Here is a 16868-nt window from a genome sequence, read left to right as displayed (position 1 = left end):
ATTAGTTATCTAGGTTTTATATTAAAGACCGGAGGTAATGTATATTTATAAAGAGGTATATGGACTTTTTAATGGGTTACACCCATCAATTTTCGAAAGCAACATCATGTCTCCATTAATTTACATAAAGCAAAATTGGACTATAGAGGTGTGAAAGTTCATTTAAAAACCATTTGTTTCATACACAAGATTTGAACTTGAAAGATATATTGTTTGAAGAGAATAAATGTCGAATTACGTGAATCAATTACTTAAAGGGCTACAACAAAACATGGATGAGGAAACTTAACTAATGATAATTTAATAATAATAAAAATATGCGTAGAATGGATATTGTATTGTTGCGTGAGAATTTTTGTTGAATCACTTTGTTTAATGATAATAAACTAATAGAAAGATTACTTTGTGGGAATATTGTAAACTACATGACAAAATGATCAAGTTGAAGAGGTGTGAGAGGAAACCTAACTTAGATTTTTAATATTTTGATGAGTATTAGTGTTATTTGTTAAAAAGTCTTAGAAAGTTATGTTTTTACATGTAAATTAGTGTTTTTTTCAATGATTTTAAAGGAAAAAAAGTTAACACACTTTGGTTGTATAAAAGTTAAAAAGAAATTAAAAATATTTTTTATTCCAATCGCTCACTTAATTAATGTGTTAACTCTGTTGCTAACAATAACAAAGAGATTAAAATCATCAATAAACTAATTACAAAGTTAAAGATTCCAATTTTGAGAATGAGAAAGAAAAACACGTTGGTAGAGTTATTTTCAATTATGCCTAACAATGTTGAATATAACCCGATGATGGTATCGAATATAAGATAAACATATTGAAAAATGAATAAAAATAATGATAATATGGAATCAAATCCTTTTGTCTGTCATTATTGAATCAAGCCAGCAAACCAAAATAAATTTGAACAAGACAAGACAGTATAATTTGCAACCATGAGAAAATTGAAATTCTATGTTGCATGTGATAAGAGAATAATATATACTCTTCCAGTCCTTAATATAAGACTTATTTAACTAATTTGATTAGATTAAGAAAGTTAGGTAAATTAGTTAATTATAAAAAAATATGACATGTTTTTCTTAAAACATCATAATCATCTTTCTTAATATCCTTCCTCCCCCACTTACTTGGTTATGATTGAGGGAGTATCAATAGGAGTAATTTAGAAAAAAATTGATAAATACAAAAAAATAGGTCTTATGTTTAAGACCAAAATTAATTTAACAATTAAGTCATGTATTAGGGATCAGATAAGTACTCCTCCGGTTCTTAAAATAAGACCTAATTATTGAGCTGGTTTTGATCCTAATTATATGACCAATTTCTCATATTTATCAATTTTCTCTAAATTACCCTTATGAATATTCCCTCAACCATAATCAAGTAGAAAAGGGAGATAATGTATTAAGAAAGATAATTATAGTGTTTTAGTAAAAACGTGTCACATTTCTTATAATTAACTAACTTACCTAATTTTCTTAATCTAATCAAATTAGTTAAATGAGTCTTATATTAAGGACCAGAGTATATATATAGAGAGAGATCTTTGAATATCTCTCGTGACGACATTCAACGGTGGTGCGGAGAACTCTAAATAAAGATCAAATTCACAAGACAAGAGAGAACAGATTTGGAAACACTTTTCAAGAAAAATGAGGGTGATACGATTCATTTGGGATAGCGATAAAGATGGATGAGATAAAAAGCAACATTATATTCATTCATGTTGGACATCAGATTTATTTGAAATTTGTTGTTATTAGGAGAGACTTCGATCAAAACAAAAAAATAATAATATGGTGTGTGTGGCATATATGTATGTACTATTGATCATTTGGGCCATCTAAGGTTTGCTTCATCAGAATCAAATCTTTGTCCTCCAATTTTATCCTTTGAATGCGTGTCGTGTGTCTGACTCATATTTTGCTAAGGTTTGTTTTGTCCTCATACAATTTCCACTTTTTTCTTTCACGCATGATGTGTCTGCTCATCTTTAAATTTGTTCTATACGATATATATATATATATATATATATATATATTTGTTTGGACTTGCCCATCTTTGAAAACAAAGATTAATACTACCTCCGATCCTAATTATAATGGCTAATTGACTAATTTGAAAAGATTAAGGAAAAAAGTTAAGTTAGTTATTTGTCATAAATAGGTCTTGTCTTTTTTAAAATATCATTACTAATCAAGTGTATTGGTTAGAACTACTATTGTTAGAAGGACTATCTTGAAAAAAAATACATAAATATTATAAACAAAATAAATAGGATTTTTATATTTAGGATCAAAATAAAAATCAAATGAGATCCTAAATTAAGAACCGGAGGTAGTATCATTGTCGGTGCTTATAGCTTATGACTGAATTTTGGTTTAAGTTTCCCTGTAGCTTCAAATTATCAGTTTTGGTCCATGTAATTTCATAAGAATTTGGTCTGAATTTAACTATATAAACCAAAATTGACACTCGGATTATTCGTTAAACTGAGACTAAAATCTTATGAAATTTTTTTTTATATGGCTAACTTGTGTTAGATTCAAGAGCATTGTCGGGTCTATTTGATGTAGAGCCGGGAAAACGGATCAAGCCCGTTTAGGCCTTGAAATTATGAGAGCCGAGTTTAAAATTTTTCCTTTCAAATGGGAAATAAGCCATGGAGGGCCAATGGCTTAAAAGGGCTGGCCCGTTTAGGCCATTTTATAATTTTTTTTGTTTTTTAAATTTTTTTATGTGATTCTACTATTATTAATTTTTTATATTGTTAATAATATTTCAAATATTTAGTTATTATTATCATTTTAAAATTAAATTTTATAGAATGATTTGATTTATTTAGTTTTAGACAATAATTTATCCAATTAAATTTTTAAAAAATGGGTTAATTTGGACTTTAATAATGATTTGATTTATATTATGTATGTTGATATTTTTAAACTATATATATTTGATAATAGAGTATTTCTATACTTATATAACTTGTGATTCTATAATTTGAATTAGAAATTAATAAGTTTTAACAACAATGTTTCTCACATTAAAGTAAAATAATAGCTAGATTGCAAAATTTAAAAGTAAAATTCCTATAAAGAAGAAAAACTTGATATTTTTGTTATGAAAGAAAAGCATACTTATAAAAAAGAGTAATTGATTATAGTGATGATGAAGTTTCAAAATATTAATGATAGTGTTTATTTATTACACAATTACACTATAAATAAAACTTTTGGATGTTGTTATCTTGTTAACAAATGTTTTAGACATTCTTGGATATTGATGGATATTTATATATGACGATATTTTCTATTTGTGACTTAATTTATTCATATTTATGTCTTTTATTAACAATTTCATTGGTTTATTTTTATTTTTTTGATAAAAAATATGAGAAATATAAAAAATAACATTTTTTGTTAAGCAAGCCAAAAGCCCGCAGGCCAACCCTGACCCTGTTAGTTTAACGACCGGGCCTAGCAAATTGGGGTATTTTTGAAATTTCAGCCCTGAAGGGCTGACCCTTTTAAACCCGCCAGCCCTGAAAAGCCAGTCCTGATTCCCACCTCTAATTTGATGGTATCTTTCTCAAACACGTCATTAAAATCAATACTTGTTGATATGACAATGACAATTTTATTTACACACAAATTGCAATCTTGTTTAAGGGAAATAAACAATGAATCACTTGAATTAACGGTTGCTAATGCAAGCTTTATTTTCTTCTTTTAAAAGAATATGCAAGAAAATATTTGCATTATTTTCAAAAGGTTGATCATATAAAAATTCTTGTGCTTTTGTGAGACAAACATGTTTGGCTAGGGAAGAATCTTGTTATTAGGAAGGATGGCCATCTTCAAAAACTTTAATAATAAAAGGTGTGTGGGTCAATGTTAAAAGTTTTAACAATTAAAGCATCGTCATGCAATCCACAATTGTCTCAGACAAAGGAAAAAATCATAATTATTATCAACTTTTTTTAAAAAAAAAATTTTGTGTGCTAGTTTCATTCATTGAATTTGACCTAAATAACATTGATCCAAACATTAATTATGAAGCTATTCAGGGACAGGCAAGTATTTTGATTTACTTTTTTAGTATTACGATTCAAGCTTATTAAGATTTTGGTCATAAAATTTCAAAAGAATATTTACACTTAATAATACAAATTTCTTTGGGTTGGATGTTACTAAAACGCACAAGTTAGAACAGGCTTCAAGCTCAAACGTAAACAACTGTTACAAATATATTTATAAATTATTTACTGATAAAGTTCGGAAACAAAATTTGAATTCATATTCTTGTCATATATAAGTCAAATCATTGCCAACCAAATCAAGCTTAAATAGCTTTAAGAGAAAATTGTCTTGTGATGTCAAATTAAATAAAAAAAATTTTAAAAAAAATACCTCTAACATTTCAAAATCCCAAATCAGAAATGATTATAAAATTTATTATCATATGCTTTTTAAATATTATCAATTATTATTAAAGTGTAATAAACAAGATTGATTTAGAATTTTAAAATTTAAAAGTATTTTTTTAGGATTCTACCTTAAATAAAAAAGAGATATCATAATATTCTGTCACATTGTCCAATATATTCCATAAAAATTTTATTCTTAAAATATTCTTTAATTTGAAAAAGAAAACTTGGGTATTTTTCTTATCCAGCAGATCTGTAACAATGATACAAGAGTATGATTTTCATAGTTTTAGATAAAGTTAAAGAGATTTAAAGCATTTATTTCATATGATTTAGAGAACATTCTCTCACGATTTCATTTTATAAAAGAAAACGAGAATATTCTATCACTTTAGTCAAATATATTTTATTAAAAGAAATATTGTTAAATACTCCTTGAAAAAGTAATCTCACTTTTTCCTTAAAAAAGGGTAGATTTGGAAAAAAGATTAAGGCTACTAACTATTTTTAACTATATCTCTAAATTCGAGTCATATATTTAGAATTGAATGGAGTATAATATAATAATAACTTCATTTATTGATAATGTATAGGTATTTTTATAAATACTTTTTTTAGTCATGAGGCATATTTTGATTAATTTCATTAGAAGTGCACTATTTGAGTCAATTGAGAATTTATTGAAGACAAACAGGAATTTGAATCAAATCATGTGATCACTAATATTGGGAATTTGTTGTGTGAATATTGTAATGTGGTGGGAGCAGGATGAAGTGGGTAATTTTGATATATATATATATATATATATATATATATATATAAATTAATGGAGGAATGGACTATGAAAGACAGATGAGGTCTAAAATGTTGTGAATGATAAGAAGCATAGTGAGGACAAGTAAAATAGAGATAAGGAGACACATCAATTAAAGCAAATACATTGAGAATCAAAAGAGTGGCATAATTGAAATAACCCTGTAACAAACCATACATATACTACTACTTTTTGTAGTTACAAAAACATATTTTTTTGTGACAACATAAAAACGCATGTTGACAATATGTTGATTTACTGATTTTAAATTGGCACAAAATAGCGGAGATGATGAATTGAAATTAATCAGTATGGCTATGAAAATTAATTTAGGGATCAAATGAATGCATTTTTACTTTAATTGAAGGCAGGAGGCTTGGAAAAATTTTGAATGTAATATCTATTTCTTTTAAGGGCAAAAATACTTTATATCTTACATATTAATTATAAAAAGAATTACAATAAGGTCTTAAACAAAAAAATAATTACTAAAAAGTCTCAATAACAATTTAAGTAACTTGTAATGACAAGTTTTAGAGTAAAAAAATAACAACTTTTGATTTTTTTTTTGCAATTATTTTTCTTCCTTAGAACCTTGCTGTAATTCTCTCTTAATTAAGGATGATGGCATCCATAATATAATACTTAAAAAAGAAAGGGTATACTCAACTTATAAATAATTTCTTGAGAAAATTACAATAAGATCCCAAATAAAGAAAATAATTAATAAAAAGTATCAATAATCATCTAAGTAGTTTATAATAATAAGTTTTAAAGTAGAAAATAACAATTTTTAGAGTTTATTTTGTAATTTTTTTTAGACCCTATTGTAATTCTTCCAAATTTTTTTACATGAAACTGAAATTCTTATATATAATTGTTATACTCAGTTAATTGGTTGATTTTACCCATTAATTTTTTTATGTAAATTTTAGGTACATTGTTGTGGTAATGAACCCAGCCTTTTTTTTCTTTGTGGATGGTTATCTAATTAAAACAAATTTAAGTATTGTTGAGTCTACTTAAAGATAACTCACACAGATCTGAACTCCTCTTCTAATGGAACCAACACTTGTTGGTGGCCCATTCCTTTTCTCAACTCTACCTAAGGAGCCTGAACCCCTTCTACAGTTCTAATAGAACCGATGCTCTATTAGGGTCTGTTTAGTATGAGGAAAATAGAGGGAAGGGGAGGAGAGGAAAAATTTTAATGAGTTCATTTTAAAAAATTTAAAAAGTGGGGTTGTAAAATTTTGATAAAAAGAAAATATAAGATAAAAGAGTAATTAAAATTAATCAAAAAATTTTAACCCCACTTCTTCAATTATTTAAAACAAGCTCATTAAAATTTTTCCTCCCTTCCCCTTCCCTCCATTTGTCTCATACCAAACAGACCCTTAGTAACTCATTTTTTTCCGTTGACCCTTTAACTTGAATGGAGGGGGAAATTGACAAATTTCTTCTGCATTGAGATACTATTAAGTATTAAATATAGGTATTTTTCCTATAAAAATTCTAAGTTTGATTTGCAAAATTGTTGGGGTTATTGACTATTGTTGTGAGCACCCATTCCTCTGTCTTGACTTTTTTTTTGACTACTTCAAATTCATATCTTAGCATATATGCACTAAGATTTTTTTTTTTTTGGGTTCTTTTAACTTGAACAATATGCGACTTTGTTTGATAGTTGATAGTACACACTAAAATTCTAACATGTGTTACGCCCTATCTTTAAGAAAAGAGTGGGATAATTAAATTAAAGGCCTAATCAGATCATTAATTAATTATTTTTTTTTGCTTTAGGAATCAATTAAAATTAATTTTTGTGTCCTACGTACCGACCCTTGTCTGTGTATGGTTCTTTAGTCAGCATAGTCATGATGGTCAATGCTGAGGATTCCCCTTACGTGGCATTCTGTGCTCCCCAATCTGTTGGCATACGTGGCATTTTGATTCTGTCTTATTATATAAAAATCTTTAACAATCATGACCAATTAAATTTTTTTAAAAACAAAATCTGATAAAAAGAATACAAAGAATTACGTATAATTTTTATATCAATATGTTCAATTATACGTTTACTGATGATTGCTTTGATTTTTCTTACTAATTTCTAGAATATTTTTAATGTATAAATAAAGGAGAGATTGATGTGGTATTATTTTATTATAATTATTTTATAAATAAAATGACGTAACAGGACTCTCGTCGTCACGCCGCCCCTTGAAGGGTAAATGAGATAATAGAATTGAGTGAGTGCTTAAAAGGCGATTTTGCTGTCCATAATGTGAACATAAGTGGTCCCATAATCCATAATTATTATGAGAGTTAAGGAGCTTTCACACATAATATTAATATTCATTCATAATTACTTCCTAAAGCACTGATGTTTTCCCCTCTTTGTACTTTTCATTTATTACTATTATGACAAACTATTTGACTTTCTATATATTTAACCACTAATCCAAATTTATGTGGTGTTTCTTTATGCTCTTATATTATACGTAAGTAAAGTTGAAAAAATGTTTTATTTTTGGACAAAATTAATTCACGAGTCAACTATTTCTCCTTGATTTTGATGAGATAGCTAGAGGTGACTTGTAGAGTATTTCCCTCTTATCTTTTTTATAAGATCTTTTTAATAAGATTACGTGATTTAAAAAAGTAGTTAAAATAAGTTAAAAATAATAAATATGTAAAACTTAAATTTTTTTTAAAGTATGCTCTTATTTAACAAGGGAGCAACTAGGAGAAAGAAATACTAGTAATGAAATAAGTAGTGAAAGAGAATACAATATGAGGAAAGACAATAGAAAATTAATGAGGGTAAAATTGACACAAACACATTTTAAGTTCAAACAACTTTTAATAGGATCTTATTAAAAAAGGATCAAAGCAATACAAATTTTGAGATCTTGTAAATAAAACTGAAGGAAGTAACATGTACAGGAGGGAGTAATAATTTTTTTTCCACATGAACTCAAACCTTATTTAAAAGGACATAAATTTTTTTAAAAAAAAAGCTCTAACTTCAAATAAATCAACACATGTTGATGTTTCTCTCACATTATACACTTAAAATAAAGTAAGACTTTTATTGTGAATAATCTCAAGATTTTACAAGAAAAATTAATTTTAACTAACTTTATTTACATAAAATTGTTTAATAAGTGCTTTAAAAAAGAAAGGTTAATTAACAAAAAGAAAAAGATGAGAGAGTGGATGAGTTTAAGAATGTTAATTTGAATGATTAATTCTGAGAAGAATATAATGGTTTGGGTGTATAAGGGACAGAAGAGAGGATGCATGTATTTGAGCCATTTTGTGAGGGACCCCATTTGTGTTTGTCTTGATTAAAAGACTGTAAATTTGATTGTCCTCTTTATCACACACAAGATTTGAAGTTGCAGGTGTAATTGAGTGGTCTCTTAAATTGAAGACATAAATCACATCCGTGTGTTCTTGAGCAGGATGAGGGGGAAAAAATTATGATAATAATTGCTCTTGCTACTGATTTTGAAGGAAAAAAATTTCATGAATATTGTGTGTGTGTGTGTGTGTGTGTTAACTTGTTAAAATATTATACAATCTTTTATTAATGGGATTGGATCAACACTAAAAAATTAGTACTCATTATTCATTTAACATATAACAAGACTGTTAAAAATATAAATAGCTTGAACCTTTTGATAATACTTGCTCATCAACAAAATTTGAATGAGAAATTATTCTCTCTTTTTTTTCGTCTGCCTTTAACAGTTTCTCTATCAATTCAATCAAAAGATTTGAACAAGCTACAACACCTCATTTTGGATTAGAAGTGCACAATTTGTATTCTATTATCATTTTTAACTTTTTAAAAATCTAAATTATTATCTAAAAAATCAACTTCTTGGGCTAGCTTCTAAAAAACATTAATGGAAAACTTCATGTATTTTGCATCATATTTTTTTTTTGAAGTAAAATAATAAAATCTTCAAATCATGTCTAACCAATCTGATAGGGATGTCTTATATTAAGTCCAGTTGGAAAAAAAATCATTTTATTATTGGTATGGACAATGGACTATGGAATCCAGAAGTTGGGCATGGATAGAATATCCTACACTGACGGTTCAGTTTAATTGAATGGGATATATAAAGTGTAAATAATCCAACTTTTTTTTTTACTAAAACATAAGTATCTTCTTATTAGAGACAATTCTATTCAAAGAACTGTCAGGTATTAAATGTAGGCACTTCTCCCAATAGGGATGCAAACCTTAGTTCATCATATTGTGAAGGACTAACTCCTTCTGTTAGACCTAATTCCGTTGGTAATCCAACTTGCTTTAATTAAAAAGAAGGGGGGGAGGAGGGATCTGCACAATCCATCAATTATTGTGATCAAGTTTTAATGTGAATATGAAGCCAATGAGGCAGACCTTTCAACCTACAAGCCATTTGCCCATTGATGTGTGTTTACTGCACAGAGCAGGGCAGGTTTTTCAGGACCACATGAGATTGCAACTATTCTATGACACCCAATACTTCATTAACACGTGATAATGAAAGTTCTTTCTCTTTTTTATTTATTGATATTATTAATTATTTTCGTCAAATTGATTTTTCTCATTGAATGAGGAAAAGGACATACCTGCCTTAAAAGAAGCTGCAGAATGGGATTTTTCTTGTTAAGCTTGACATGGAAATAATTATTTGTCTGTGACCAAAATTTACTTGTCGTTTTGTAGATCAATTCAGCTTATGAATTTTTTTCCCCTAATGGATATTAGTATATATTAATTGGGTGATTTCTTATTGGCTACTGCATGCAGCTTGCATTAAAAAAGGAAACAGATTAGAAAGATTTCCAATGACATGTCAACGTGTTAAAATTAAACACCTCATTGCAAATCAAACATGTGGGCCTTTGTGTATCACATTAAGTGCCAAAAATAAATTATATTACTAATGATCTTATAATTTAGTGACAGGTAAGTTCTTCTTATAAGTGAGAGTTCGATCTCAGTCCTCAGACCGTTAGTGCCTGCCTTTTTAATTCGAAAATAATAATAAGTTATACTCTTTCTGCTCTTGTATATAAGCCGTTCCTAATATAGGTGAGCTAGGGAGATTACCACTCATATCTTATAAATGATACGGCTTACTATAAATACATACATACATATATATGCAGAGATAAATCTTATCCATCTTCTCATTAAAATACCAAGTCTTCTTTAGAAGTTCTCAAATAGTCCCATGACACATGGGTGAATGTTACAATATGGTACAAAATGATTTCCTTCGTTAAAAAAAAGTTTGTTGACTATTATAAAATTATTAAAAAAAAATCAGATAACAATCCCGTAAAAGCACCTAAGTTTTGTCATTTTCCAAAAGGGTCAATGGTAGTACCAAAGTAATTAATTGACAACCCAATAAAATAAGAAGGGAAAGGACAAGAGAATCACTCAAAAGTTGTCCAACAGTAGGGATTTTGAGTTGAAACAACAGTGGCAGTGCAGTGGTGGTAGTGCAGCAGCACAGCAGATATGTAAGCATCAGTCCTTCCATGTTTTCCTTGAAGCTGCCACTCACAGTTCCATTCTTTCTCATTGTTTCTTCTTCCTCTTCTATCTTACCCTACATGAATGGCCCAAGCAAAAGGTCCCTACATGGGGTTCAATCATGGGCCAGAGTCCTAATCAAGCATACATGAATGAAGACTTCACGTGCCTTATGGTCCAACACAGACCCCACCAGCTCCATTTCTTCCTCACCTCAAGAATGAATCGAGTCCAACCCTCAGAGTCCTTCTCATCCGATCTAATGGCGGGATTCGCGATGTTTACATTCTGACAACCATGGATTTCAACAGCAACAACATATACGTGTGTGTGTGTGTGTGTCAGGTAGATAGGAGGAGAAGTATGGCGTACCTGTCGTTAGAGGCTGAGGAGGAATACTGCACTGTGGGGGAAAGCATGGACTTCTTTCTAAATTGGGAAAAGGCATCGTTAAAATTGGTTACTGAGCATATGTTAGAGACACGTCTGTCCTTGATGGAAAGATGGTGTTGTGGTTGCAACTGTTTGGTAAAGTAAGAAAGATTTGTGAAATCTTTCTTTGTTGTCACTTTCCTTCTTTAACTTGGCTCCTGTATAAAATAGCCTCGCCGTCTCCTTTAAAACAAACGAACCCAAAAAGGCGAGCCAAAAGAAAATCTTATAAAAACTTTCTACCTAGTAGGCAGTCTTCATACGGATTCCCATAACTGAAGATGGTTTGACTCGGACTCAGCCACCCACACAACTTCTTTAAATTCTGGCCCAACCCTTTGAACTCTTCACTCTCCATCACCTCTTCTCTTTCTGTTTGTTCTGCCTTCCACTTTCAACTCTAAAATGAGTTTCCCAAAACTCGTCTCTTTCAGAGAACACAACAATTTATTCATCAGAGGCTTCATGATCTTGTTCCTTAGTTGTATAGCCATTAGGCTTAACTTCTGCATTTCCAGCATCATCCCTTCTTCCTTAAGAACACTTCCCCTTGAAGGACATCTAAATTTTGATGATGTCAGCCATGCAGCCCGAGACTTTGGCAACAGGTATGAACATCATCCGATGGCAGTGCTGCACCCAAAATCAGTTTCTGATATTGCAGCCACTATCAAGCATATCTGGCAGATGGGTCCCCGATCACATCTAACGATTGCAGCTAGAGGCCATGGTCACTCCCTCCAGGGCCAGGCACAAGCTCACGGGGGAGTTGTGATCAACATGGAATCTATCAAGACCCCTGAAATGCAGGTATATACTGGAAATCATCCGTATGTGGACGTCTCCGGAGGCGAGCTGTGGGTAAACATCCTGCATGAAAGCCTAAGATATGGGCTAGCACCAAAGTCATGGACAGACTACCTGCACCTGACCGTTGGAGGCACTCTGTCCAACGCTGGAATCAGTGGGCAGGCATTTCGTCATGGTCCCCAGATAAGTAATGTTCAGCAGCTGGAGATTGTAACAGGTTCGTAACTTGGTACTAAAACTAAAAATAAAATCAGGGCCAAGGAATGGAGGGGCCAAAAGAAGTATCGCAGTTTCTGTTTTGTCCCTTCTGACTAATAATTCACTTGAAACTGAAGTAATAGAATCACAAGATTCCTCGTTACACATTCGATAACATGATCTCGTTGACATAAGAGAGTCTTAAATAATAAACTGGAAATAATTTTATTTTTAAGAAAAAAGAAACATTTCCTCTTAGATGATTATAAGAGGTGAGTGAATGGTTGCAGGAAAAGGAGAGGTGTTAAACTGTTCTACGGAGCAGAATGGCGAACTCTTCCACAGTGTACTTGGAGGCCTTGGTCAGTTCGGCATAATAACACGGGCAAGAATTTCATTGGAACCAGCGCCCACCATGGTAATGCATCAGTGACTACGAAAAACAAATTCATGTGTTAATTTAAAATTTTGAAAGTATCACTAATCATCACAGGAAAGTACTATTTTGAACAGGTTAAATGGATCAGAGTTCTATATGCAGATTTCAAGGCGTTTGCGAAAGACCAAGAGCTATTAATATCTGCAGAAGACGCATTTGATTACATTGAAGGATTTGTCATAATTAATAGAACTGGTCTGCTAAACAACTGGAGATCATCCTTCAACCCACACGACCCAGTTCAAGCCAGTAAGTTCAAATCAGATGGAAGAACTCTCTTCTGCCTAGAATTAGCCAAATACTTCGACCCAGACGACAATGATGAGGCAAATCAGGTAAGGCAAGCAATAGTCCACCTTGCATAAAACATATATGAACAAGCATAGTTATTGAATATTTCTTCTTGTTGGAAAAACAAATCTAGATACACTGTCCCTTACTATTTATCTCATTGTTTTATCTTTTTTGTGCAGGACGTCGAGAAGCATTTGTTCCACTTGAACTATATCCCATCAACACTTTTTCTAACAGAAGTCACATATGTAGATTTCTTAGACAGAGTTCACGTCTCTGAGGTCAAATTGCGGTCAAAAGGCTTGTGGGATGTTCCACACCCATGGCTCAATCTTTTTATACCCAGAAGCCAAATACACAACTTTGCAGAAGTTGTCTTTGGAAATATTCTGACAGAAACAAGCAATGGCCCGGTCCTCATCTACCCAGTAAATACATCAAAGTAAATGTTTCATAATACAGGTTATCTATGCCCATCTTTTAGCTTTAACATGGTATTAACATTTGACGTTGCTTACAGGTGGGACAATAGAACTTCCGTCGTCATTCCAGAGGAAGATATTTTCTACCTGGTAGCTTTTCTCACCTCTGCAGTCCCCTCTTCCAGTGGAACTGACGGCCTAGAACACGTTTTAAATCAGAATAAAAGAATTTTAGAATACTGTGAAAAAACCCTCACTGGGGTAAAACAATATCTTCCCCACTACACTACACAAGAAGAATGGAGGGACCACTTTGGTCCCAAGTGGGAGCTTTTTCTGAAGAGAAAATCTGTTTTTGACCCATTGGCAATACTTGCTCCTGGCCAGCGAATATTTCAGAAAGCAACAGCATTCTCATGACGACAGCCACATTTTATTAAATATGATAAAGAAGAGGCCCTTATACCATATTCGAAATATGTCATTAGCTAAGAGTTAAAGGTCTGGTCAATATTTGGTCAACAGAAGGGATCAAATATTTCAGACATGAATTATTAGATTGCCAAAGCATCCATAGACATTATCATCACTAGACTGAATGTAAATATTAAGTTTGTATACATATCTGCCCTTGTATATTATTCAATGGAGTAAGTTAAGAGCAAGAAACAGAACCCAATATGTATATGGGAATATCTACATCAATCAGGTAAAAAAAATCTATCTTATAACACGTCAGCAGATAACAGAGATAATTAACGTACTATAAAATTATACAACTCTCCATTAAAATGGTGAAATGATATCAGTCTATTTACCTACTGCAATTCATAACCGCCTTATAGTGACAATGCATTAGAACAATATAACAATAATACCTGTCAACTTATCACTGGGACAAATGTGGCAAAAGTGGCTTACACAAAAGTTGCAGAAAATTCAAAAAAAGAAATTGGGGAACTTTGACAACTGTAGCACGGATGAAATAATAGAACCATAATTTACTTTCCAACAGAAAGTAACCAAATAAAATGGGATAATAGTAACAAATCTTTCTTGTTTTCTACCTTTATTATATCCATAATATATTTTTTTCCAGAACAAGAACATTGAAGACAAATTTTTCACGCTGCACACAGCTCAGCAACTGCAAGTCTTTTTTCAATTTTAGTTTCGCTAATCTTCTCACATACTTTTTATCTTTTTATGCAACATCTTTATGTTACTAAGTTCATAGATATAACTTTGTAAAAGGTAAGAATGGTTTAGAGCAGTTATAAAAACTTCTAAGTTTGGATATGCATGTTTATTTGATAGAATAATGTGATCCATATAGCCACTCCAGTAGGTGGGATAAATCTTGTTGCTACTGCTGTTGTTATTGGGAAATTTATGTTTATGCTTTATATTTATAATAATTTTAGAAAGTAAAAAAATACAAACACATTGACTAGCTATAATCTGACTTTCTGATTTTCATGGTGAGAAGAGAAGACTTGAGAGAAAGTTTCCAAAGTCATATTAACAAAGATACATTGGAAGACGTGGAAAATTGTATATGGTTTTTCAAGTAAAATAAAGGGGCAAAAGTTTCAACTGCCAATAGCTCATTTACTTTCTCAATTTTAGGTTAACTATCAAGCTGTTCACGTTCATGCCGTAGAAGTCCAGGGAAATATTTTACTTTCAGTGGGGTATATCTTATCCTTCTTTTGTTATTACTTTATATTTGGACAGTATCACCATTCACACAAAAAACATCAACACCCAAAGGAAACTGAAAGAGCAGCAATATGCTACTGTCCAAGAGATTCCAGCTTTTGCAATAGAAATAGAGGGGGAGAAGGTGTTACAGTAGCTTCTAGACCATTTCCATCAATCAGTGCCATACATATCACTTAATGAATATGGCAACACACACATGACCACATTTGCTACTCTATCACACTTTGATTCTGAAGACTCGCTTCCAGATTCTGCTCAAAATACCTCTCAACAAGCACATAGTAAAGTACAGCACCAACTTTCACATGGGGTGAGACCAGAATGCATCCCTTCAGATGATTCCTTCTGATTTGAAATCACTCGACAAACATTACAGATAGGTGGCTGTCATACTAAAAAGGGGACTACGATAGATAAGATATGCAAGTAGATTATGTTGAAATTAAATAAAACACATATAATTTATGGAAGTTATGAAGTTCTATCATCTCTCACTTGTCTACTCCAATGAAGTTATATGAAAACACAAGTGGTTTTTATCCGTTGAGTGGCATTATCTCATCTACAAGAATACTAAATTTGTAGCTTCTTTTAAAGAAAAAAAAAATGCAAGAAGATAAATTTACATAATATAGCAAATGGTTTCTTGCATCATGATATTGCTAATTATTGCGTTTCTTTGCTGATGGCATTACCAACAGCTACTGGAGGATCAGGACATAGAACCACCGGGGCCCATCTCCTGTCCAAGGCAACTAAAATCAAATACAAATGAGCGCCAGATTGACTAGGACAACATTGATGAATTATTCACAACTAGAATCTAACGCACAAAAGCACTCTATATTCTGATGGTCAAAGAGCAAAGATTACCACAATGAAGCCCTAAAAAGAGTTCCGTTGTATGTAGATTCCCGTGATGCATAGATAGGAATATCATTGTTCAGATGTTAACAAAGTGTGCAGTGAGTAGCATGGTGAAATTTTATGCCATAAAAATAATAATAATAACGCTCAAAGGGATGAAAAGAAACAATAGCTCACCCTCAACTTTCAACACAAAGTACCCAAAAAAAAAAAGGGAAAAAACAATCTTATAAATTTTTTGGAAAGCAGAGACACTAATGGCAGCATAAAACAAAAACAATGACCAGATTCAAAGAACCATCTACGTCCCCAAGAAACATTCAAGAACTATTCCACTTTTTTTTTTTGGGGGGGGGGGGGGAACATCTCATGAGAGGTTAATGATCACTATTGTATCATTTCAAATTGATACTATTTATAGATGACTTATGCCAGGTAATATCATAGACAACAATAATTGAAGTGCAGAAAAAGTCTACAAAAAACAACTGTTGCGATTGACTTACAATTTTTTGATAATGCATTGAGGCTCAGACAATTTTTTACTAACAATTAACTGTCAACGAAGAATCTTCTCAAATAGTGACTGAAATTCTATATATTTTAAAGATATGCAAAGGCTTGATGAGGTTTTGCAAGTTACGTGTTGGCACAAGATTATCCAGCAAGTGCAATGAGACACACAAGCAAATACCATTGTATAAGCAACTGAAATATTTATTTGCATATCATTAAGACAATAACATAAAAATCTGCTGGGGTTAGGCAAAGTCAAATATGCTTTAAGCAGCCCAAGATGGTAGAGAAACAAGAGGAGAGTGATAACAACAATCTTAAAGAAATAGCACCCATATATTGCACAAGCCGGTT

General features: G+C 31.3%; 1 protein-coding gene and 1 long non-coding RNA gene across 2 annotated transcripts; one reads left to right on the top strand and one right to left on the bottom strand.

The window, feature by feature from the left end:
* Nucleotides 1-10456: 10456 nt before the first annotated feature.
* On the bottom strand, nucleotides 10457-11242 carry LOC114745898 (uncharacterized). The gene is made up of 2 exons (XR_003740237.1): nucleotides 11184-11242; nucleotides 10457-11070 (listed from the first exon to the last, which is right to left on the bottom strand). It is a non-coding gene; the product is annotated as an uncharacterized LOC114745898 (long non-coding RNA).
* Nucleotides 11069-14558, top strand: LOC114745897 (cytokinin dehydrogenase 6-like). The gene is made up of 5 exons (XM_028934068.1): nucleotides 11069-12270; nucleotides 12542-12669; nucleotides 12765-13025; nucleotides 13164-13426; nucleotides 13505-14558. The coding sequence occupies exons 1-5, from the start codon at nucleotides 11649-11651 to the stop codon at nucleotides 13824-13826; spliced, it is 1596 nt and encodes a 531-aa protein (XP_028789901.1). The 5' UTR covers nucleotides 11069-11648; the 3' UTR covers nucleotides 13827-14558.
* The last annotated feature ends 2310 nt before the right edge of the window (nucleotides 14559-16868 follow it).

The sequence above is a fragment of the Neltuma alba genome, unplaced genomic scaffold (genome assembly GCF_004799145.2).
Source record: "Neltuma alba isolate B1F8T4 unplaced genomic scaffold, ASM479914v2 tig00004856_pilon, whole genome shotgun sequence".
NCBI classification, from domain to species: Eukaryota; Viridiplantae; Streptophyta; class Magnoliopsida; order Fabales; family Fabaceae; genus Neltuma; species Neltuma alba.
Note: the sequence above shows the minus strand (reverse complement) of the source record. Positions and strands in the feature narration are given on the sequence as shown.

Excerpts from the sequence above, each read along its gene's own strand:
- LOC114745897 (XM_028934068.1), top strand. The coding sequence starts at position 11,649 with ATGAGTTTCCCAAAACTCGTCTCTTTCAGAGAACACAACAATTTATTC. Across the intron at positions 12,271-12,541 it reads GCAGCTGGAGATTGTAACAG|GAAAAGGAGAGGTGTTAAAC; the intron begins GTTCGTAACTTG and ends GAATGGTTGCAG. Across the intron at positions 13,026-13,163 it reads ACAATGATGAGGCAAATCAG|GACGTCGAGAAGCATTTGTT; the intron begins GTAAGGCAAGCA and ends TTTTTTGTGCAG.